The 24,221-nt window shown below is 42.6% G+C and overlaps 2 protein-coding genes across 18 annotated transcripts in view; one reads left to right on the forward strand and one right to left on the reverse strand.

Moving 5' to 3' along the window:
* Window positions 1-12,494, forward strand: part of CRB2 (crumbs cell polarity complex component 2) — a 75,945-nt gene extending 63,451 nt beyond the window's left edge. For 8 of the 10 annotated variants that reach the window (XM_069771298.1, XM_069771307.1, XM_069771300.1 and 5 more), the window contains 5 exons: window positions 703-868; window positions 1,721-2,588; window positions 4,200-4,316; window positions 4,795-4,921; window positions 7,996-9,438. In XM_069771298.1, coding sequence (XP_069627399.1) covers window positions 703-868; window positions 1,721-2,588; window positions 4,200-4,316; window positions 4,795-4,921; window positions 7,996-8,223 — 1,506 coding nt within the window. In that variant the 3' untranslated portion in view covers window positions 8,224-9,438. Of the gene's footprint in view, window positions 1-702; window positions 869-1,720; window positions 2,589-4,199; window positions 4,317-4,794; window positions 4,922-7,995 lie in introns of all 10 variants that reach the window. The other 2 variants (XM_069771302.1, XM_069771301.1) reach the window with 2 other exon arrangements.
* DENND1A (DENN domain containing 1A) overlaps window positions 10,956-24,221 on the reverse strand; it is a 220,657-nt gene continuing 207,391 nt past the window's right edge. For 5 of the 8 annotated variants that reach the window (XM_069771311.1, XM_069771310.1, XM_069771309.1 and 2 more), the window contains 3 exons: window positions 22,509-22,637; window positions 19,729-19,984; window positions 10,956-18,839 (listed from right to left, as the gene is read on the reverse strand). In XM_069771311.1, coding sequence (XP_069627412.1) covers window positions 17,517-18,839; window positions 19,729-19,984; window positions 22,509-22,637 — 1,708 coding nt within the window. In that variant the 3' untranslated portion in view covers window positions 10,956-17,516. The remainder of the gene's footprint in view (window positions 18,840-19,728; window positions 19,985-22,508; window positions 22,638-24,221) is intronic. The other 3 variants (XM_069771314.1, XM_069771313.1, XM_069771312.1) reach the window with 1 other exon arrangement.

Below are 24,221 nucleotides of genomic sequence, written 5' to 3' on the forward strand. Positions count from 1 at the left end.
TTTAAGCACGAAGTTTCCTCTAGCTCCTCTGTAGTTTTTGTAGTTTATAGAACTTGGGCAGTCCTGCTCTTGTGCTGCCAACCTCCATTTTGCCAAGCCCACATGCTTTCCAGACTCCACCCTCTAACCAGTAACCTTTTCAGCACCAACCTTCATCTTTTTTCCATTGCACAACAACCTGTTCCCCCAGGAATTTGTTGCTTCAGCAGCACCAGTTCAAGGAACTGTCTCCATGGTGCCCTTATATCAGACGCTGTCTCTCCTTTATGCCACACATGAAGATGGGGAGGCCATACTCTCTGATTTTGCCCTTCTTGCTTATGGTGCTATATTGTCACGCCTCTGGTATTAAGTGTGTCCTTCTAGTGACAGAACTTTTGTGAGGTTTTCAGGAGCATTGCAGCTTGTTTCATCTGTTTCTCACCTTTGCTTCTGTGCTTTGTTCTTTTCCGAATTGATGGTGCTCTGCCTGGGGAGTTTCTGTTCAGCAGTGCTTACGGGGAGAGGTAGGGTCTCAGGAATTTCTTGTACAGAGACCCTTGTGCTTCCTTCACTGCTGTTGAGTCACTATATTAATTAACCTTCTTTCTTGATTCAAGCACTGCTCATGCTAATCTTTGTTGTCACATTTCCTTCTACCAAATTCTCTTGGATCCAAAGATGAATTATGCTGCTCCTAAATTCTGCTATTTTGTTTTTCAGTCTGAACCATGTCAGAATGGTGGCAGATGCATTGTCACTTGGAATGATTTCCATTGCAGCTGTCTAGCAAATTTCACTGGGAAATTTTGTGAAGAGAGAGTCTGGTGTGAAAGTGACCCATGTCCTGAAGCTACCACCTGTATAGATGTTCTAGCAGGATATGTGTGTAAGTACTGTTTTCCTGCATATGTGTTGGTAAAATCCCTCATGTCCACTGTCTATAATCGGTATTCCTAGTTTGTACTGTTGCAATAAATATAAACACATGCTGCAAAAAGGAAATGGAATGATGCCCAGGTACACACTCTTGCAGGCAGCATGCACTCCATGGACTTACCACCAGGTTGTGATAGAGCAAAGATGGTACTCAGAGGTGTTTTCTTCTCTTACTTTGACTTGATCAGGGAGGAACTTATCCACTTTTGTGGAGTGATTGCCTAGTTTATTACCATTGCAGCGCAAGGACCATCCTGCTCTCTGTAAAGTTCGGCCATTTCTAGCGTCTCAGATTATTTCACCAAGTAGGACCCAATTAAGTATTGCAAATGTGCCTTAATTTTCTGCTAAGACAGAACCATGGAGAATGAAGAAAACTAGTTAGCTAATGGTGCCCTGATGTGGAGGGAGTGTTGCCTAGTGGCTAGAAAGTGTCCTGGAAGTCAGGGTGTTGGGGTGTTCCCAGCTCTGCCACTGGCTGCCTCAGCAGGTTTGGATGTATTACTTTCCTGACTTATGTTCTAGTTTTTCTAGCAGTAAAAGGGGAATAGTTTTATTTTTGTGCAGTGTTGTGAGACTGACAAGTAAAAATTGCTACACAAGAGCTGGATGTTATTGTTAGAGGTGCAACTGTAAACAGGAAGAGCTTTAAGGATGCCAGCAGCTAGGCCTGTAATCCTACTCACACTAAGCTTACATGATTCTTAAGGGAGAGAACCTGCCAGGAGTTTGCTGTTGGTCTGTCTCAAACATGACACCTACTGTCTTTCAAATCCCTTATGCTCTACCCCTTTATTTATAGGTCTGGCTAATGCAACATTTAATAGTTATGCTGCTGTTGAATTTACCACCAATACATCAGTGACTAGAACTCTGAGCAGCCTCCACATAGATTTCAGAACCAGGGATGAAGATGCCGTTTTGCTTCGGGCTGTGGAAGAAGTGGATTTCCTCCAGATAGCCATTAAGAACTCCTCCCTGCTTATTGACATCAGGAGTGGGAATAGCATCGAAGGTGTCAGCTTCCTGAGTCAGAAGTCCGTCACGGATGGTGCCTGGCACACCATCTCTGTGTCTATGGAAGAGCCATCTGCGCTTTCTTCCAGATGGCTGGTTCGTTTGGATGGGTCTGTTAATATGACTCTGCAGGGAAACGCTGGGAACTTGGACTTCCTAAAGAACAATGCACTGATTGTTCTAGCTGAAAATTTCACTGGCTGCCTAGGACAAGTGAAGATAGGGGGGATCTACCTGCCGTTCACTGCCCATCTCTTTTACCCCCAGCCAGAACAGTTCCAGCAGTCCAGCAGAAGGACCATCCAGCTGGGCTGCACTGGGGCTGATGTTTGCGCTTCCAGCCCTTGCCTCAATGCTGGCACCTGTGAGGACTTGTTCAATTCCTTCAGCTGTGCCTGCAGTGCTGGCTGGGGGGGGCTGCTGTGTGAATCTAACATTGATGACTGCCAGTCAAGCCCATGTGTTCATGGGGACTGTGTTGATGCAGTAGCAGATTTTCAGTGTGAATGCTTCCGGGGATTCATTGGGAAGAAGTGCGACATCAACGTTGATGACTGTGTGCGGCACCAATGCCTAAATGGAGCTACTTGCATTGACGGGGTTTATGGCTACTCCTGCAAGTGCCCTCCTCAGTATTCAGGACCTCGATGCGAGTAAGTGCCTTGCTTGGTTTGATGCAGGGGTCAGAGGAGCCCCCAGATAAATTGGACTTTTACTTTGGGAAAATTTTTCATTGCAGCTGTCTGGTAGGTAAAGCACCTAAATTCTGCTGTGAATTGGAAGGTGCTGTCTGGGTCCAAATCCTCGCTGAAAGGTGCTCAGCCTCATACAGGATAAGGAACCTTCCTTTTTATGTGGGTTATCCCCATGCTATATTTCAGAGCTGTTTAAAGTGCAGGTACTGTAGCCTGTTGACACTTCCCTCTTGCATTCCCCAAGAAATCCATCTTCTCCAGGATTTGACTCCCCTCTGGCATACTCCTGTATTGATTTTGACAAAACAAAACAGAACAAACAAAAAAAACCCGCCACTGGCCTGCTTATGAAATGAAAGGAGCCTCCCAGCCCCTGGAGCAGGCTGTATTGTACAGTTTCAGGTGCACTGAATGTCCTGGAGTGATAGAAATGGTCCCAGTGCAGAGTCCAGAAAAGGGACAATCTAATCTCTGCTGAGAATGCTGTTTTTGATAACACTTTGACGCTGGATTTATAGAGATTACCTGTAGCAGAAGTTCCTAACTACTGTTATTTTTGCTACTAGTGGTACACAGCCAACTTTAAAGATACGCAGCCTGCCTGTGAGCAGAAAGCTGCCAGTGCTAATGAAGGTGCCCATTGCTGCTACCACTGCAAAAACAAGCCTTACCCTGACAAATATTTTCTTATAATATTAGATAAAAATACATATGAACTCCTAGACTGATTAACAGCGTTCCTCCAACCAAGGCCTTGGTTGTATTTTGTGGCGTTGTTTCTGTGTATTGATTAAAAAATTGTCTATTTGTGTATCCTGCTCCTTAATCAAATGCATACAGGGAGAAACAAGTTTCTTTACCCATCACCTTACTGCCTGTACTGCTTAGCAGTGCACATTTCATTATCCCTCCATGGAGCTCTTGTAAAATTTGGTGGGAAATCAGTATGGAGTCAGGAGGGCTGGGTTGGTTTGTTTTTTTTCTAAGGTCTATATTCATAGCATTTGGATTAGTTTGGGAAAAATCCAGCGTATTTTAGTCACAAAGGTATGTCTCATATTGGTAAAGGAAGTAGGAATCAATATGTTACTTAGACTTCCATCTACTTGTGCCTGTTCAAATTGAACATTGAGATAAATACTTACATGGCCAAGCTTCAGTTAGCTAATCTACCCAGGTCGAATTTCCTGTTATTACTTAATTCTAGCGTAGACAATTATCTAGTACTTGCATTACCCTTTTTGTGGCCTAGCTGTGCTGCAGTTTGGTATTCCAACAGTAGTATCCTGTCTCTGATTATATTTTCATCAGCAAGAATAGGCAACTATGTGAGAAAAGTCCTAGTACTGATACAGCTCCCGTGTATTCTCTGGGCATGCTCAAAGTAATACTTTGATATTGTGGATAATTTCTGAGACTATTTCCTTCTCCACTTGTGTCAAACTCCTTCCTAGAAATACCAATGACTGTGCTTATGAACCTCGCCAGCCCAGCCTCCACTGAGTCTGAGTGCACTTTTACCTTCCCCCAAAACGGATCACTTTCAAGGCTGTCTCTTGCTTTTCCCAGATGGCCATTCCCACCTGAGCAATGTGGTAAGAACTTCACCTGTCTGAATGGTGGCAAGTGCGTCAGTGAGAGCTGGGGAGCCAACTGCACTTGCAAGCCAGGTTTCACTGGAAGGAAGTAAGTGTTAATTTTCTGATGCTTGTAAAGGAACTAGTGCTCCGATTCTTACGTCAATGGGATAGCTGAGCAGGTTCAAATGCTTCATCCTCTTCTATATCCTTTTGTCATTCAAACGACTGCTCCAGAACTGTAAACTAGCAGTTATTTTTAGAAAAGGCAGGCTTGATATGATCCTGCTGACAATACCAATTTTTGCAGTGTGAACTGCTTCCAAGTAGTTCTTGTGCCTCATGAGAATTCATTAACTGTGCTAGAGGCCCATACTGGCTTCAGTCATACAGAAATGACAAAAGGAGGATTGGTATGAATGGGTAAAAATTTCATGTTGTTGGACCCTGGAGAAAGCACCTGAAAAAGATGCAACAGGAACTTTTCACATAAATGAGGCTTTTGTAGACTGTATGATCTTGTGTTCTATGACACAAGAACATATGTGAGAAATTTAATTTAATTTTAATACACTTTTCCTTTCCAGTTGTCAAATTAATATAAACAAGTGTGATCCAAACCCTTGCCAGAACGGAGGTACGTGTCAAGACTCTGAGAACAAATACGAGTGCTTGTGCAGTGCCAGCTACACGGGAGAGCGCTGTGACATTAACGTAAGCACTTCCCTTTGCTCATGGAAGCTCCTGTCTATTCTTCCAACCTGTGCGTTGTGAGGAGCAGCAGAAGTAGGCTTAGCAGAGTCCTTGGGTACCGGGGTATTAGTGAGACTGCCTACGTGTTGCACATGTGTCCTGGCTAAAGCGCACTGGTAAGCACACTTAGGAAATTAGCTGATACCAAAGAAACCTGAAGTGGGAAACTATTTTTCCTTTGCAGTGCTGCTGTTAGTCTCTAGTGTATAAGCAATTGCAGCCAATACTTTTCAGTACTGCATGGGCTGCCATGTGGTTTTCAGGGCTGTCTCTGCAACCTGCCTTAGATTTTACGACTCCTTTGACAGTAATCAAACTACTGCAGTTGGACCTGTAGAACGGAGATACAAGTAATATCGCCTCTGCAGTTTCCTGGAGAATGGAATTTCTGCTGGTGTTTTATCTTGGATGAGAGAGTTACAAAGCACCTTCTCTTTCCAAAGATCATCTGGGTAGAAATGGATGTTTTTGGAGAAGGGAAGTCAGATGAAGTCAGGCTAAAAGTGATTCAAGTAGCAGTAAAAAAGTAGCATCCTTTATCTGCTGAATCTGCTTCTGACCCGATGGGCCTGGTGGATGGGCAGTCTCAGTGATGCTTTTCCTTTTCTGTGTAAGCAAAGCATTGCTGTTTGAGGCTGAACTCCTTCCTGTGTGGGAGCTGTAAAATCATACACTTGCTTTTTCTCTGTAAAGCTATTGCATGGACAGGTGGCTTGTCTGGTAACCTGGGAATGTACTAACCTATACTGCATGGAAAAGGCTGTGCGCCAAGGTGGGGTTTGCTGCTGTTGCTGTTACTAAGGGTTCTGTAATGCATGTGCCATGAGGTCACTCTTGCCATTTCCAGTTTGCATGCATAGACTCCTTCAGGCATCTCTGTCTCCTCTGTCCCAGGACAATTCTTGTAGATTCCTTGTATTCATTTTCATCATCCCCACTACTTTTTGCAGAACTGTCTGCCTTCTCCCTCTTAAAAGGCCAGGGCTTGTGGTGGGGGGCAGGGAGGAGGACAAGGTATGGCTGTTGGCTGTGTTTGCTATTAACGATAGCTGTAGAAACAAAGGGCTGTTAGCTGCGCTCTCTTGCTCTTTATCCTTCCCACCAACAGCAGCAACTCGAGAGCATGCAGCAAGCAGACGGGTGGACTGCTAAAAACTCCTGTAGTGTTGGTACTGCGTGACTAATGTGCATGTTGTGCAAAACTAGAACTAACCCCTAGCACATCGCTCAAGTTTTGGCAGGCCCAGAGAATTGACTTGAAATTTAGTCATTTGAAAATGGAAGAAGGACTTCCAGGTAGTCTGGGAATATTCCTTCTGTGCTGTGTTGCTTTGTGACATTAGCATAGACTGCCTGGCATCTGAAAGCTGTAGATAATCAAGCTTGAATTCTTTTGTTTTTATCTGTAAGGTGGCAGACACTATTGTTAGCAATAAGAAATATTTCTTATTTTTAGGCTTATTGCAATTTTAAAGCTTTCTTCAATGACAAAAATTCCACAATTTTTTTTAGTTCTTTGTTGTAGTGTTCCATACCATCCTTAATTCCACCAGAATCCAAAGCATACTTATTCAGCTGTTTTCTCTCCTCAGTACTTGGGCCTTTTATTGTCTCCATCTCCCATCCATGTACTGACCTTTTTAACATCCTCCCCTTCCTGCTGCAAGTTGTCTTCAAGTCTGTTCCATAGCATTTTTATATAGTGTGGACATTAAAGTATGTGCCTTTGTAATGTAAAAGTTTTGAGCTACGAATTCAATGGATCTAGTACTCAACATCTGCTATTTAAATTATGAAATCCTAGGGCAAAAGATTTTAAATGAAGTTCCTGCAAGGTATGTCAGTTCTTGGGTTTGTATCCTAGTCTTTCCTCTGGCTTTGAGGTTTGTTAGCTGTTAAACCTGAAACTTACTACACCTCCCTGTCCCAAGATCTTCAAGGAAGTGCTGAATCACAAGTCTGCATATAGTCTTCTTGTGATGGGTAGTTTAACAGTGAAATAAATTCTCTACCCTGCCATCAGAGGTGGCATTGAACTGTATTGTTTTAGTATCGTTCCCCTGCTCAGGGAGATTTCCTGGGGTTACTGAAAAGTCCATTCCTCTGCATTAACTTTATAGTTTTAAATTTTTTTTTTTTTTTTTTTTTTTTTTTTTGCAACACTGGTTGGCGCTTTCCTTGTGACACCTACGTATTTTAGTCTGATATTGGTAAGTAGGCCCCTTAAAAGATTTCCACTGTGGATACTGAATATACTGGCATTTAAATCTTAAGGGGCTGTCCTGCTGTGAAAAACCATAAGCAGAGAGGAAAATATGGAGCATGTGATATTATTTGGACAGTTTCACCTTGTCTAATAGGGTCTGAAGTGTTGCTGAGACTCTTAGCTACTGCTGTTCTAACTGTAATGAACAGCTCTGCATTATCTTCATTAGCAAGTGGTGTGCAAGGGACAGCTCACTTTGTAGCAATTTTGCAGCTCCAGGACTGGTCCCATAAATTGTCTGCATTTAGTTTTGCTGTCTCCATGCTGGTTAGCTGCTCAGCTCAGTAAATCCTCTCTTTTCTTCCTTGTGGTAATTCTGTCCATGTGCCCTGCATGAATTATTGTAATGGTATTAACTGTTCCACCGGTGGATCTGTTTATAACTCTGCCGTGTTGAGATCAGCTTCACCAAAGCTGCCAGTTAAAGAGTGTCATTGATGAGTGTCACTAGTTTTGAACTGGAAAGAAAAATTCAGAATGTGTTACTGCCTGTTCCTTGTATTAAGAGTAGTCCATTTTAAAAAATAAGTTTGAATGTGTTTTGCTGAGAGGTTATAAAGAATGAACATGAGTGTTCTCTGTACAGGTGCCCTCAAGCCCTGTACTTGTTCCTCGCTTGTCCTTTTCCATTCAGGTACAGACCTTCTGCTTTTTTTTTTTTGCTTTTCTAAAAACCTTTTTCCCCTCCGATCTGACCATTTTGGGTTCTTCGAGTTAAGTTATTGTAACCACTGGAGTTTCATTGTTTCTCCATTAATTTCTTTTACAGAAAGGGACTCCAGGTGCTCTCTTCCCCTCCCCACTAATTGAAGTAGCTGTCCCTGTAGCCTGTGGCTCTTTACTGCTACTCAGTATTGGTCTCATATTCATGATTCTCACTGCAAGGAAGAGGCGCCAATCAGAGGGAACCTACAGTCCGAGCCAGCAAGAAGTGGCAGGAGCTCGGTTGGAGATGGACAGTGTCCTAAAGGTGCCACCTGAAGAGCGGTTAATATAGGCACTGCCATGACAAGGAGATGCACCTGCAAGGTCTGCTTTGACCTTGATCTTTTTCCAGCACTTGCAGCAGCAGATCCACCCTATCTCAGTTTCCTTAAGGCATGGTAATGAAGACATGGACTTAGAAGTACAAGGCAGACTGTATATGCAATAGCTGTTCTGGCTGGTTTCAGTTAATTGAGTCAATTGCACACCACTGGCTCAAAGTGAGCCTCTTTATGCCCTTCTTTCCTGCCCTGTGGACTGCCCCATATGTTCACCTCAGCAGGAGCTGTTGAGGTGCACCTGCTTTGAAGTTGCTCTGGTTCCATTCCACCTTTCAGGCAGCAATGGCATAGTTATATCTGCTTTAAAAGGCAGGGTTAAATGAGGCACTAATTTACAGATTAAGATCTATATATACTTTTAAAGAGTGTTGTATAGAGGGTATTTATGATTGGTTTGTATATACTGTTCTGTTTTTGTCAACAACTGAAAAACACTCAAAGCTTTTTTTCAGCTCAGGTGTATGAGGTTTTCACAGGCCGTCTTCAACAGCAACAGCAGCTGTGACCTCCTGCCCTGTGACAGCCACAGTGTCACAGGGAATTGTCAGGAATTACTGAAATCATTGTACAAATCAATGTGTTATGAAGTGATCTCTGTTAGACATTCCCATGGGTACCGCACAGGAAAGGTGCAGTCAGAACTGTGTGGATTTGGGGGCCAGTGCTGGAGCTATCGGCAGTACCTGTGGCCAAATGCTGAACTTAAGGCTTGCATGGCGGGGGGGGAAGAGATGAGCAGGGACAGGGTCACCAGGCTGCTTCTGTATTCCCTGGACTCTTGTGTGACATGGAGGGGGCAGTGAAAGCGGGGGGAAGCTCCCGTCTAGCACTGCTGTCAGCACAGTGCAGCTTGGAGAGAGGCGTTGTTGGGGTACTGGGATGAGGGATGTGAAATGCAGCACTGTCCACGTGGAAGCTCTGAGTAACACCCTGTTCTACCGCAGCAGCCACTGTGGGCGCATCTTAGCAACTCCTCCGTTGTGGGAGCAGTCGGGGCTGCAGGGGCTGCCCTTCTCCTTGCAGTTGTTGCAGTCACAGCGATTGCCATGAAGAGGAGGAGAGCAACTCAGGGAACCTACAGCCCAAGCCGTCAAGAAAAGGATGGGGCTCGAGTGGAAATGTGGAATGTAATCAAGATGCCACCAACTGAGCGGCTGATATAAGAGCTGGGGCCACACAACAGCTGCCGTGTCATCCTTTAATAATCATGGAACTGCTGCAGCATCTCTGTGTGAGGTCTTGAGATGTGTTTTTGTAGGACAGGTCTGTACACCTTTAAGCTACTTCATAGGCTACAGGCAACTGCCTGCTGTTACTTGGCAAGAAGGATCAACTGCTTGAATGAGCTTGGTTATCGCAGCTCATCCCATAAAAGATGTGTGTAAAATTGGTCAGCCAGAAAGAGCAGTAAAGTCTGGGAGGGGAAAAAAAAAAGTTCTGGAGGGCCCAGTGGAAGAGAGGAAGCAAGCAGTGGCTGTGGCAGCAGAGGGAGGGTACAGAGACCTCCTAACTATGTGCTACTGTGTGTCACCAGCAAGAGAGACGGCCGGGCCATCTGTGCACTGCTCCACCTTACCGCTTCTGCCTCTTCCTCAGTCACGCAGGGGCTCACAGCTGCAGTAACTCGCTGCCATGCAGTCAACATAAATGGCACCATGCAAATAAGTAAGAAGGCAGGTCTAATTAATGGGAATTAAACCACTGTATTAAGAAATAATGTGAATAATGTGGTTGTTTCAAAAAACATGTGCCTGTGCCTCCTCTGCAAAGCTAAGACAGGTGACTGACTGATGGGAGGTATTTCCTAGAGCTGCTGCTGTCCTTCCATAGCTAGGCCAGAGTTAGTATTATGTTACCAGAAAATAAGTACCACTCTGCTATATTGGCCACTTCTACTACATCCTCTCCTAAGACTAGACTAACCATAGGAATATTTTAAGTGCCTTCCTGAGACTGAGTTGCCAGTGACAGTATTAACTTTCTTGAAAGGAAGATGTTTATATGTAGAAAAACTGATCACTTTCTTTGATCAGACTCTGCAACAAGGTTGATGCTAGCAGGCTGGATGGTCTTTTTCTTTTCCCCATCTGTTCATAGCTGTAGTGTCTGCCATCCGCACAGAGCAGGCTGTCTCACAGTCAGGAGTTGCACTAAGCAGCATGACCACAGAATGGACCTTAGCAAGAGATTTAATGTTTGAACATCAAGTGGTACTTGCTTGTGTGAGGAGGGGGGAAGGAGGTATTTCAAGACCTGTACCTCTCAGGACAGACAGGTTTGGGCTTGTCCATACAGAAGAGTGGAATTTAGTTAACTAATATAGTGACCTTTAACACAAAACCAGAGTTTGTGTTGTAGTGAGACTGCATTTGTTTTCCACATTGCCCTAAAAAGGATATTTATTTTGTGGCTTTCCTTTTGTTACTGTTTTAGCTGTCAAGTGCGCTGTTTCTTCTTTAGCATAATGTGGCAGAGCCTGTGGAAAGAAATGCAGCGGAGCAGGCCAAATAACGTCTAAAATCATTAGCATTTCAGGATAATTACTACAACTATCAATGAGAAATATTTTAGAAAACAGTGTTTGCTTTTTACTCTCCAAAATACTATTAATAAGCAGGGTGTGAATCTGCCCACCATAACTAATTGCCACCAGAAGAAAATGTTATTCTGTTTTGCTTTTGGATTTATTATTTTTTACTGTAGCTGTAAATTTTTCTGTAATTCTAAGCAAAGGGAAGAGTACAAAACTACTGATCAGGTTTGTCCACTTAAGAACAGGTCTTCTGCACACAGGCAACTGCTAATCTAAGATGAAGAATGAAAATTTTGGAAAATAGAAAAAAAACCCAAACCATGGGGAGACAAGACAGTATTTTGTGTGTAAGATCACTTTCCCTCTAATACTGAGGAAAAGTTGAAAGAGCAAGTGGTGATCCCACCCTGGCTATGGTTTGGGAAGAAGCTGGACATAGTACTGGTAAAGAAAGAAATGACCTAACTTCAGTTTGGTGAGCTTGCTATCACTTTTATTTATTTATTAGTAATAACACTGCTGTTACTTCTAATATAAATTATTTGCTCTGTGTATTTTCCAGATGCTATTTAGGAAGGTCTAATACACTTTCAGAATAGGAACAGTTATACTGCCTAGTCACCTTGCTGCAGTGGAACTAGTTAAACTGCACACCTTAAGAAAAAGGTGAGTGTAGTTTTGCTCAGCAGCATTTGTGCAACAGGAAAATAAACAAATGAAGCAGGTGGGTCAGAAGGGGCAGGCCCCACATGCTGAGCTGCTTACTGTGTCTCTGGAGAAACAAAGATTCACCCTTGGTCTGAGTCCGTCCCTGTCTTAAGGGTGGGGTTATCTCCTGGTGGGAAAGGACTCGCAGACCCTGGGGTAGTAGCAGTGGGCTGCTCCAGAAGACTGGGGCAGCGCAGCCTGCGTCTTGTCAGAGCCCTGCTGTGTAGCCTTTACTTCTGTGCAAAGGTAGGTGTGTTTTTCTTCACCCCATAGTGACTCGTAATAAACCTACAGCAAGCTTAGAATATGCTTTGGGTTTCTGAAAACTCAGACCTGATTAACCTCCAGGTTGCTGCCAGGAGAGGCGTGTATTTTTACTTTTTAGCTCCACTCTGGTTTTTTGTGTTTAAACTGTAGCAAAATGAAGGCAGCAACAGGATCTGAATGAACTAGTATTACACCAGCCTGTATTATTTTGCGAAGAAAACCAGAATTGTGTGTAAGAACTGACTGTTACTAAGCTACTGAAATATCCTGAAAGGCAACAAGAAGCTACAAACCCCACAACAGTAAAGACATCTAAAAACCAGCAACTTGCAAGCAGTGAGTTTGTCTGCATCCCCTGCTGTTCCCGGGTAGTCAGTAGGAAGACTCAAGCTCAGTTGCTTTACAGGATTAGCAGAGCAGATGTTTTTATTTCAAGCACCCAAAGCCAGTACTAGCAAAACTGTTAAAATACTTTGTCAGTGTCTTGAGCATTTCTGCAAAATAATTTATGAAAGGTTTGGGTTTTTTTCAATAATGAACTTAACTTTCTTTTGATATTTAATTTTTGAATATATTTTTTCACAAAACTGGATTTGCTGTAGTTAATGATCATGATCCTGATTTCTTTTGTAAATGTAAATTTTATAATTTGTAAAAAATTAGAATGTTCTTTAAAAAGAAATGTACAATAAAATTTGGTTAAAAATAGACCTAGTTACCTTGACTTGTGATGGTTTTTTTTTCCTGAAGAGTAACTGGATGTCTAGATGGCTGATTTTGGTTTGTAACACAGTCTGCACAGCTGCAAACCTCAATGCCTCTTTAACAGTTAAAATTTTTTAATTTTCTGATTATTTGTGTCACACCAGAGCTCTAAGCATAGACCTGAACGAAGCAGATCTGCAGAGCAGCCAGTAAAGATCTGTTGTAGAAGCATAGAAGGGGGCTGTCAAAACCCGCTGCATTTTCTGTTCACCTGCACTGAAGCCTGTGCTGCTACATTTTACCATTAATCCCTTCTTATTTTATGATGAAAGATGCAAAAACCAGACTGTGGTTAGAGCCATGAAATACCTAACAGCCACTGGATCCTGTGGCAGATTTCTGGGGCAGCAGAGATCCTCTTCTGAAGGAACGGGAGACAGCAATCTCCAGCAGAAGGGGGAAGGCTAGAGCAGACGAACGTCTCGGAATGTCTCGGTCTTTACCACGATAGCCGAGCTGCAGGACAAGCTGGGAGCCCTTTCCTGGCAGGAGAGCTGTCACATGGACAGAGCTCAGTGTGAGCAGCCTGTTGAATCAGAGCAGCAGACGGAAAGGAGATTAGAATGGGGGAATAAATGACTTCAACTGGCTGCACTGATGGCTGGGAACTGTAGATGTCTATGTGCAGTGAAGTAGAAGTTCTACACCCAGAGACTAGCACACCTCACAGAAATAAAGCCAGCAGCACAGTCAATGCACATCCGCTCTGCTGCCACATATGGCAAGATGTCTACATCACGGGGCGTAACAGTTGCTTTGGCACTGAGGTAACTGCTGCGCTAGAAACAACCAGGTAAGCCTGAAACCGGAGACAGTTAATCAAAATGCACACTGGCGTGTAATGGGCCAAGACTAACAATGGGTTCAGTTTACAAAAGACCCCAGACAATTCGGTTTATGTCCCTGGGAACATAATTCCCAAGCCTTCTGGGAAAACGAACAAGGTTTCTGGTACTAACCTAGCAAACTTGCCACAGGAAATTTATACATCACCCAAAGTGCAAAGTGAGCTCTACCTATAGTCAAATGCCCTTGCTCCATCTTCATGCTTCCAGTAAAAGAATGGCGAGATTATCTAGAGCCCCTACTCTGCAAAAAGTTTGTAACTCTCATCAAGCAATTAATTTTACAGTGCTACAAAAAGAACCACAAGCTCACTTCTGTTTTACAACACCATTCCATGGAGCCACTTGAAAATACAGGTACAGGATTGTCACAGACCTGTGCTCAGTTGCAGTGGAACCTGGCAGTTCCCAGTGTCAGAAACTTGTCTCAGACATCACCATGACCTTTTGCCATTCCCAAAGGACAAGGTGGGACTGCAGCAGCTCTTCGATTCACTGGTTCACTTTTTAAAAGCCTAAAGCTGTTAACCTGCAACACTTAAAAGCAAAGTAAAAAAAAAAAAAAAAAAAAAGTTTTCCAAACCTGGGTGTTGTAAGAAGCAGCAACTAACAGGCTTCTTGTTCACTACTAACCAATTTAATCTGCTGATGTTGGAAAAATCACTTTGATCATAAAGCCCGTATGGTAAGTGTACAAGGAGCAAAACACATCAAAAAAAATAATTACAAGTAGACTAGAATAAATCCCGCAGTGCAAATGGACAGAGTTTAGGAAGCAGCTATCATTTTACTTACATGCTCTTTTGAAGACAGTGCGTGAAACATTCCTATTTAACAAAAGAAATGTTACTGCGCACACTTCTTTCTTCAGGGTGTCGTTGAATCAGTGGTTTCCTATGGCTGGTTAAAGGGATATTAATTTCCCCTGAAATACTGCAGTCATGTGTTATTGACAGACTCTAACCACATCCTAACTGGAAAGAAAACTGGGCAGATGTCAATCTCCTGCTTGATTTTTTCTACATACATAAAAAAGGGGAGGGGGGGAAATATCTAAGCAGCTCAGACCATTCATTGCAGGTTAGAAAAAAAAATCCCTAGTATGTGCAGAGAAATCACAAGCCTCTTGTAATTAACGTGTACGTAAGGTAACAAGAGAAAGGTCTTCAGCAACAAAAGTCTTGCATGTCTCGACAGCTTCCAATTCTAGTGTCTAAAATGTTTCTAACCTAATGAGTGAGCAAGATATAAAAATGGTTTTACCATCTGTACAGCATCAGATGCATCAGAAACTTAAAAGAGATTGTGTAGGGTTTTTTTTTAAATAAAAGTTATTTCTAATGGAAGAAAGCATCCATAAATAAGCAAAGCGGTACCAAACAAGCAAACAAGTATGGTGAGTACAGGAAATGTACAAAGCTGAATATAAAGTCATTGATGAATAATATCAAGAACACTTCTTATACTAATTAGTAAAAACATCAAAAATACTTCTACATCAGAAAAAGAAATGTTTTACATCCAAGCTTGCTCTCCCAAGCATACTTTGTTTACACCTGGCACTATTAGGAATGAATCATGTTAGGAATTCCTGAGTTTAAATAAGACAAAAAGCTAAATACTGCCCTAGGGATAGCTTGATTCCTTTATTATGAGAAGCACATAAACCAGTCTCCTGCTCGCAAATTCTATTCAAGAAGTGAGGAAGGTCACACACTCCAGGACCGTGCTGCTTGTACTCCTCGATCTCAGAGGTGTGTTCAACCTCCCCCCTTCAAAATAAAGTGAAGGGTGATTAATGCCATTTGTGTGAAGTGTTAGTACTTTTCAGTGCCTCAAAACTGACTTAAAAAATAATAATCCAAGAGTGCTTATTTGTCTGAAAATCAACTGCATAAAATATTCCATAATATGGGCAGAGTAAAATAACCAGAGATGGAAAACGATTTGCAGTGATACAGAATTACCTGAGCACTTTCTATTTAGTTAAGCATGTGTAATAGACCTACTCAGTATATAATCAGTGTGCAACATTAAAAATTTTAAAAAAGAGTATGTGAAATTCAAATGGCATGTCATATGCAGAACTTTCTGGTGCCTGTACATATCCACCATAATTGAGAAAGTTTTATCATCTAGCTCATAGCAAAGGAGATCTGAAATTCCAGACTGAATTTATATATAACATTCATATTCTGAACTGTATAAAATAAAATGGAGCTATTATCTTAGACTTTCAATATTTTACTATGCAATACTAAAACCATCTGTTTTCCAACACAAAAAGAAAATACAAATCCAACTGAATGGCCTGCCAGAGTAACAGTACTTTACAGGAATATAATATTAATGTAATACTATGGTCTTTCCCAAACTGTTGGCATTTCAGATATTAAGAGTATTTTTCTTTTGTATTGCACAGACTCAAACGCATAGACAGCCATTTTCATACACCAGAGTAAGAAAACTTCCAAGATTATATGAATAAAATAGATACATTGGAAATCAGATAAAGCTTTACAAGAATTTCCCCGTGTGTCCAAAATGATTTCCTTTATCAAAGGCTTAATGGTGATGTGATTACCTCTCCTAGAGTAACATGTTTTACATCAGATTGTGCCCAAATACAAAACAAAACAAAACAAAACAAAAAAGCACCACTTAAGTAAAACAGAAATGATCACTGCAAAGACAGCAGGTTTTATAAGGGATGCTAAGATTAAGATGAAATTTCTTGAGAATACTATTGCCACAGAGAAGTGTCTTAGAAAATCCGAACGAACGTACCCTTTAACCTTTTCATTGCAATTTTGTACTTCATGACCTCACAGTCCATTTCATGGTCCAGTTAATGTCTTGTTATACCAGCAAAGAGTTCTCATCAAGAGCGGGATAAAGATCGTGGTTTTTCAGACAGGCTGAAGGAGCCAAGAGCCTTGCAGACCAGAATGAAGTCCCAGTTGCTTCCAGGTAGCAATTAGCACTTCTGAAGTCCAGCAGTGACAGGGAGCTGTCACGCATTGGCCTCCCAGCTTTACAGCACTTACTCAACTCAACTTGGAGTCTGGTTTCTGCCTGTACAGACAAGCACTGCAGCTTTAATCTGTCTGCACTCAGGCCATCTTGTAAGCATGCTGGCATTTAACTTCAACTCATGAACTGGGAACATTTATACCCGAATTTTCTTCTCTTTTTTGTTTGTTTGTAATAATTAAGATATTGTTACATCCCATTCATATACTGCCATTTATAGTTATATATAATATTAACATACACATATATAAGAACTAGAATACTCTTTATGGCCTCTATTTTCTGATGTAAGTAACAAAAAACAAACAAACAACCCCCCCAAAGGAAAACAATTGCTGGTGTTTCCAGTTTCCCAACAGAGATGCAGGACCAAACCCTGAGCAACTGCTCTGTGCTATGGTTTTGTTGCAATAAGGAATTATGACACTTCTGCACCAGAGAGGCCCCTACTACCTCTCAGTGTCAGTGTACTGGGGGAGGGAAATAAAAAATCTGCAACAAAAGCTCATCCAATAGTGTAACCTAAATAATGGTATTTCAAGACAGGACAAACTCGGAGCCTAATGGATTAATTCAGTGCAGCCCACAAGTCTGGGTTTGTTTGCTGCACTTTATGTGTGAAAGCAAACCATTATAGCTATATGTGTAACGCAAGAAAAACTGAACACCATTCACACAGGCAGGAAGAAAACACTAGTACAATGTGCCGTGTCATGCCCCCGGCTGTGCTAAGGACTGAAAATACAAGGGAAGGAATAACTTCTGCATCAGTAATATTGTCTAAAAAGCTATGTGTGGAAAACCAAATCAAACCTCAAATCCAAACCCAACTACCCTCATGCTTTGGTCAGTACAAGAGTCCCAGTGGTTTTCAGTGGCAGAGTGAGGAAGCCGTTGCAGGGACCAGGACAATGGGGGGACTCTGAACTCTGGGCAAAAAGCACTCGTGTGTGAATTGCAGCACGGTGAAGGTCCTGCAGCTACCCTGGCTCAGCCTTCCGTAAAAGAAATGCTTGGTTTTATGCTGGCTCAAAAAAACCCAAAAAAACCCCTCTGTCAATTCCAAAGGGACATCAAAAGGCCATTGGGATTGTTACTCAAAGGTTTCCCATCGCTTTCTGAGCTGTTCAACCTTACCTGGTGTGGATGAGACGTCTTGCTTTGTCTTTTTTAACAAATCTTCAAATGGATCTTTTGTCTCCTCAGATTTTGAGGATAGTAACACTGACTCTAAGCCCTTAGCTGGCCTGGAAGGGATCAAAGGGGGTTCATTAGACAGGAGAACTCGTGCTTGTTTGGGATCTACCTTTGAGCTGGACTGGCCCACCTGTAATGTTCTGGTTTTAGAAGGACCACTTAGACATGCTGGCTGTAGAGAGCTTGTTGGAGAAAGGCTGTGGCTCTGCAGCAATAAGGAGCTAGCTGGTGGCACGGCTGGAGCCTGGCTAAACAAGTTTGGCATGGAGAGTGTTGAAATGTTTGGTTGAGGTCTTTGCGGTGGGTAGAAGCTAGAATTAGGTGTTATGAAGCTAGAGCTGTAAGCATGACCTAAAGAGGGGGTGAAGGAGCCCCTTGGGGGTCTAACTAGAGACACTGAAAGGGCTCCTGGCACTGTTTGCATAAATGGATTAGGAGATGGCTGTAAAAAAGGTGGTGCTGCTGGGGAAGGATAACCAAGTGGCTGGGCAAATGGTGCAGCTGGAGGAGGCACAAAGTCACTTGCCACCGAGACAAAGCTAGCTGCAGAAGGTGGAGTGGCTGAGCTTTGCAGGCTGCAGGGACCTTGCTGTGGGCCACTGCTTTGCCAGCTGGCTGTTTTTAACGGATCCAGGAGATTAAGAAGGTAGTCGCTTTCATTACCTGCATTTTCTGTCTTCACTTTGACAGGCTGGAGCATCTCAGCAGTGCTGGTAGCACTGGACAAAAGCTGAGACGGATGAGAGGAATAATTTACAGACTGCTGGATTTCAGCATCTGAGGACACACTACCAACTCCAAAGGGCTCTGGGACAAGATCTGAAACCAAATGGCTACGTCCTGTAGTGTGGGTGGTAAGAATTTCTGTTGGCCCAGCTGGAGTCTGATGCTTGGAAGCCCTGGGTGCTGGTGGTGGTGGCACTATCCCCAGTTCAGGAGTCTTTCTTCCCTGTGGCCGAGGAATGGTGATGTTCCCTTGCACAGCAGGACTTGATTCATCCTTTTCTGCAGGAGCCAGAATGCTGTCTCTGCTCCGGGGTCTCCTTGTGATTGGCGGCATGTTACCAAGTGCCATCAAGGGCCTTTCTGGCGAGCTTTGGGAATACTTGGTAGGAATAGCCATATCATCATGACCCATACTCCACAGCTTGTTGTAAGGGTGAGACAGCTTCATGGTTGGCACAATCCTGTTCCTCTCAGACACACCAAGATCCATTCTCTGCAAGAAAGCATAAAAAAAGTTAACTTTTACTGATCTCCTCACAACATAGAGCATAAAGTGAAGACGGGCTGCTGAGGTATGAGTGGAAGAGGATCTGTCCACAGACTGCAAACACTGCAGAGGGACAACAGCATGCAGCCTAGACAGACAGGAAATCAGAAGCTGGACTCTGCAGTTTTAATTCCAGCTCTGCCTCTAATGAGTTGTTCAGCTGTGACATATTGCGGCATCTGTTAGGCAAGCAAGGAGCACGTACCTATATCTAAGGTACAGAAACTGAAAATCCTTAATTGCTGTATGGAAAAAGCTGTCAAATGAGATATCTAGATATAACAATTAAATATTATTGTAAGGTAGAAACGACATTCTTTTCTTTCATGTCACATGAAGATCTCAGAGTCTGCTTCAGTTTGGCACTTACTAAGCTGCATATATTTAGCAAAGTTCTTCATAAAGAATCTCTCTTCTACAATCTAGATTGTTCAAATGATGCCTAGACCAAAATGGCCAGATTAAAAGAAGGTCATTTAAAAGACATGCAGTTTGGAGGGACCTGAAAATTCCCAGGTATTCATTCTCACTGCTGAGCATCAAAGATAACTGTGTGTGATAGCCAATGGACAAAATAGATTCTGAGGAATAGGGCAAATATTTCCTCCTTTAGAAGTAAAGGCTATAGTTTTAGTGGAGAAAGTTACTGTCTTATAACTGAGTCCCATTCCAGTGATTTCTTAATTCAGAAATGATTTTTGAAACACATGAACAAATGCCTGGAAAATGAATGCATCTACCCAATAATACGAAAATATTCCTCAGAGAATAATGCAAGACAGCCAGCCCAAGTTCTGTGCAGGAACCCCCAGTGCACACGAAACCCTGTCCAAACCTGGTAATCAAATGTGCACCGCTGATCTGCCTCTTCTTTGGGAGTCCGCAGGTCTTCTAGGCTCTTAGCTTGGCTGAGAGGCTGAGGCTGTGTTTCTACTTCTAAGTTAGGGAAAATGTCTTCAAGGAGGTTGATTTCTGTGGCCTTGCTTGAAAGCAGAGGGCTTGGAGGCAGAGGCTCTTTTGATTTTTCTGGACTGACTGCCTCTTCCCCATCAGCACTATCAGATTCTTTCAGGGCCCGGTATGGCTGAGGCCTAGGAAAGAAACAAAAATCATGTTGCAAATTACTGTCTTTCTAATATTTTTTTAAAACAAGTATTTACTAAGGAGCTGGATGGCAAAACACAGCTTACAGTGCCTTGTGAACAGCACGTGTGTGAGCAAAGTGACCAAGGGCAGAAGGACATACAAAGATGACTTGGCACTCGAGGGGTTTTCAGAACGGAAAAAGACCTAAGTGGGAAGTACTCAGAGGAAAGCTGTGATCATGCAGTTACGGACAGGCTGAAGAGGGAACTCTCTTGGAGCAGGAATAACAGGACGCTAGCTCTCCATTTTGACAGTCTGGCCCTCCCCCTCAGGCAGACCACTGCTATTGTGCTCAGTCCTTTTGCACAAGAAGTCGGAGCAAGCACACTGCAAAGTGTCCTGTGTTTTGCAGGCACTTACATTCTCTTGCTTCAAGCTAAGTCAGCACAGAACATAATTCAGTGTTTTCCTGCAATAATTGGGAGCACTGTGCAGAGTTCCAATGATTACATTGGTGTCATCTTATCAAGAAACAACACGATCCATTATGGAGACACCTATTTTACATTTACAGCCAAGGCCAAGTTAGCAGGATGCTCTTCTTGCACATACCTCAGCAAAAAAATGAACACCAGCAGATTTGCATATTGGTTCTGTGTACAGAGAACAGCAGCATAATGCACATCCAATTAATAACAAGAAGTGCCATACATATCTGTGGTGACTGGCATTTGACTGGCAGCCAGTTCTACTGTGGCATTTAAACAAGGTTTCAATAAAAAGAAAATATTTGTGAGACCTGCAAAAACAGATACTATGGAAGAACCCTCCTCCTCTTTCCGTATTTTATTATAATACATCTACATCATGCAAATTTATAAACAGCCCATCTTACTTCATTCATCAACACATAAATAGCAGGCATTCGGCTAGCAACACAAGAATGTAAGAATGCAAGTACAAGACAGACAGCTGATGGTACATGTCCTTAGGAAGAGGGTGATCTTGCAAATCTCGGTCATATCTTTAGTCTCTCACGTAATATGTGCTCATCTGCTAAGCACTAGATCGTACTTCAACCCCCACCCACGAGGAATATTCTGCAAACAAACCATTTTAGTGGCCTGGCCTCCTCCACCCCAAACACAAGAGTGTGGGAACATTTTTCTGGCCCTTTGCTACTGAACCTATACATCTGTCTCCCCATGCCCAACTGCCCTCAGTCATGTCCCTTCCCTGTCGCTCTCTGAACCTGCCTTCTGCAACACACATGAATTTTAGCAATTGGAGACTCCACTATCAACCTGGCAGCTGCCTTCTCCAGCCTAGTCTAACACAACTGCATCCAGCAGGCTCCAGTTGCTCAGATGCGACTGGGCATCCATCTCCCAGCACCTGGAACTGCCCGGATCTGGCATCACACAGATTTCTGAAGCAGCAGCTCACAGTACCCTGGCACCTCTCCCTACAGGTTCTGGTCAAGCCAGCAACTGCATTTGTCAAAAGAATTAGTGTAATTCTGTGCAATTTATCTCCCTTTCTCCCCCTAGAAATCCTCAAGCAGGTGAGGTTAGGAAAGAACAAATCCTCCCAGTGACATGCAGTGAGGCCTTAGCTCAAGACTGCCCTCCGGGGTTGGTATGTTCAAATACGCAGTAAGAGGTATTTAGTACAGCTGAATCAGTGTGCACCCTCCGTGTGACAGTGTCACTCTCATCTCCAAAAGATACGCTTGGGCCCCTGGGAAGACTGGCCAGGTAAACGGGAGCTGACAGGCAACACTCGTTCCCTGAACACGGGTACCCTGGGCAGGTGGCAGAACCCTGCGGCCAGTGCTTAAACGTACAGCTCTCCCAGGCTGGTAGTTGCAATATGGCCAAGCTGCTCAGGACCATGTTTCAAAACTAGGCAGGATTAAGTTACAGAGGTTTGGGAATTTACAACTATTTACAAATTACAAAGTCAGATACAAATAACACAGTGAGTAAACCCAACAAACTGCTTGCTGTTTCTTGTATAATTTTAGGTCAGATTGTACTCAAAACCCTTGGAGGACATCTGCATAGCAATGCCCCATAGTCACTGAGGATGTGGTACTTGACAGAACAGGGAGGCTGGGATCAAGCAAGTGAAACTGGAAAAAGCCAATAACTGCACTGAAATAAGGCTCACAGGACAATCCAAAAAAGCACAGCTAGCACTGCACAAGAATGGCAGAAGGTTTGGACAAGAACACAAGCAGCACATTGGAACAAGGGGGAAGCGGAGGGGTTACACCCCACAGAGCTCAAGCCCATGTAAAACTGTAAGCTGGGCATTGCTGCATAGTGTTTCATGCAGGAGTATGCTTTTGCATGCTGCTAACTATCAAAACAAACAAGCAGGAGAAATGCTGAACATTCATCAAGCGCCATACAGAGACTGCAGGAGTGTTTCCAAAATTCCAAGTATAGGAGCAAGGCACCCTGACCAACGCAAAAACCATTGTTCGAAGACTGAATTAATACAATGGAAGAATAAAGGATAGACCATTCAAAAGGAGCAGAGAAGAAAAAGTTTTCAGAGAAGCCAGAGACAGGATCCTCTTCCTGCTGAAATTCATCATCAGAAGAGTCCTCAGAGAGGAAGACTGTATAGTGTCGCATAGGCTTTACAAGGCTGAGGGAAACAGGAAGAGAAAAGGAAGTTATCAAGTTGTCACATTCAAAGCTCCAGAGGAGAGAGAAACCAAGTGATTCGTAGGCTCTAAATCATTTCCAAACGTGACTGACTGCCACCGCAAAGAGCTCTGCAGGTAACCGTTGAGCTCTACTTTTCAGGCAGAAAATACAACTCTTCTAAAAATGTCTAGGGTGCCATCTAGTTGGGAAGGGTACCAAAGACCTGCAATGACACCCATACTGCAAAAGAAGCCAATACAGAAACCCACCTTTTCCCCACTACATTTTCTAGAGAGTTGGGCATCTTTTGCTGTTCAGAAATACATCTTTGCTTCTCAGATTCTCTGAGCTCTAACTACAAGCAAACAAATATTAGATCTGCCTCTCTGCTTTATAGAGGTTTAGACTGACGTTAGTCTGATATATGAGAGGAGCTGACTTGAGGGCAACAATTCCTACTTGTATCTATTTTTGAGATCTGAAATTGCTTCACACTAGAATAAAAACAAAACTGTCCAAGGATTTATATGAAATGCAGTTTGTCAAGTAAGGTGTATATGTTTCTTTCCTCAATGGTTAACTACTTTCAAAGTCTGGCAGAAAAAGCACTCAAGCTAATTTCTCCTGCATCACGGGACGCTAACTATCAATCTATGAATTTGTTATCAAAGGCCTGGAACAAAAATCCTTTCAAATGAAAACTTCTTAAAATCAGAAGTGCCTCTGGAAATACACTTCAGCTGTAATTAAAACCAACCAACCAACCAACCAAACAAACCCAAACAACCCCCCCACACACACCAAAACCAACCAAACCAAAAAAATCCAAAACAACAAAAAGCAACCACTACCAAAAACATTTCACCAGACTTTTGAGAAGCACATATTAGACATCTTTATTTTATACACAGAGGTCAGATCTCCAGGATTTGCTCTTGTACCTAATGAAGACAATACCTAAATTTTTAGTGAATGTAAACTAACTATGCATTACCCATATTTGGGCAAACATACACTGATTGGTGGATGAAAGAAAAATATTTTTAAGTTTGCTGAATTTATGAATATTTTTTTCTATTATTTATTGTAGCTATCAGTTGCTTCACTTCATTTTAACCAAAAACCCAGTAAATTACTCCTTTCTGCATAAAGCAGAAGCTTGTAAGATTGACTGTTTCCACTGGAGCAAATTCAGATGTGGCTATCGCTGCTTTCAACAATTAAATGCGCTATCAGCTTTAGTAGAAGAGGTAAGAGTACAGGAGCAGGGTACTTAAGCAGAAATACACTGGAATGAAGAGTTTGAAGAGTATGAAGAAATTAATAGCAAATATTGCCTCATTTGTAATGCTAAAATATCCTGATCTTTAGTAAAGTATGAAGCAAGTGCCATCGTTCATTCCCCTCTGAAACACTGAAGCTCTGGATGGCAAAAGAGTTTCTAGGAAATATATTCTCACAAATTAAATATTAAGACAAATGCTTCACAAGTAACTGAAAGCAGTAAAAGCAAATCCAGAATTACCAGTACTAATCAGAGGCCTCTACACCATAGTCCAGTGCTTTTCAATCTACTAAAACT

The sequence above is a fragment of the Haliaeetus albicilla genome, chromosome 26 (assembly GCF_947461875.1).
Source record: "Haliaeetus albicilla chromosome 26, bHalAlb1.1, whole genome shotgun sequence".
Lineage (NCBI taxonomy): Eukaryota > Metazoa > Chordata > Aves > Accipitriformes > Accipitridae > Haliaeetus > Haliaeetus albicilla.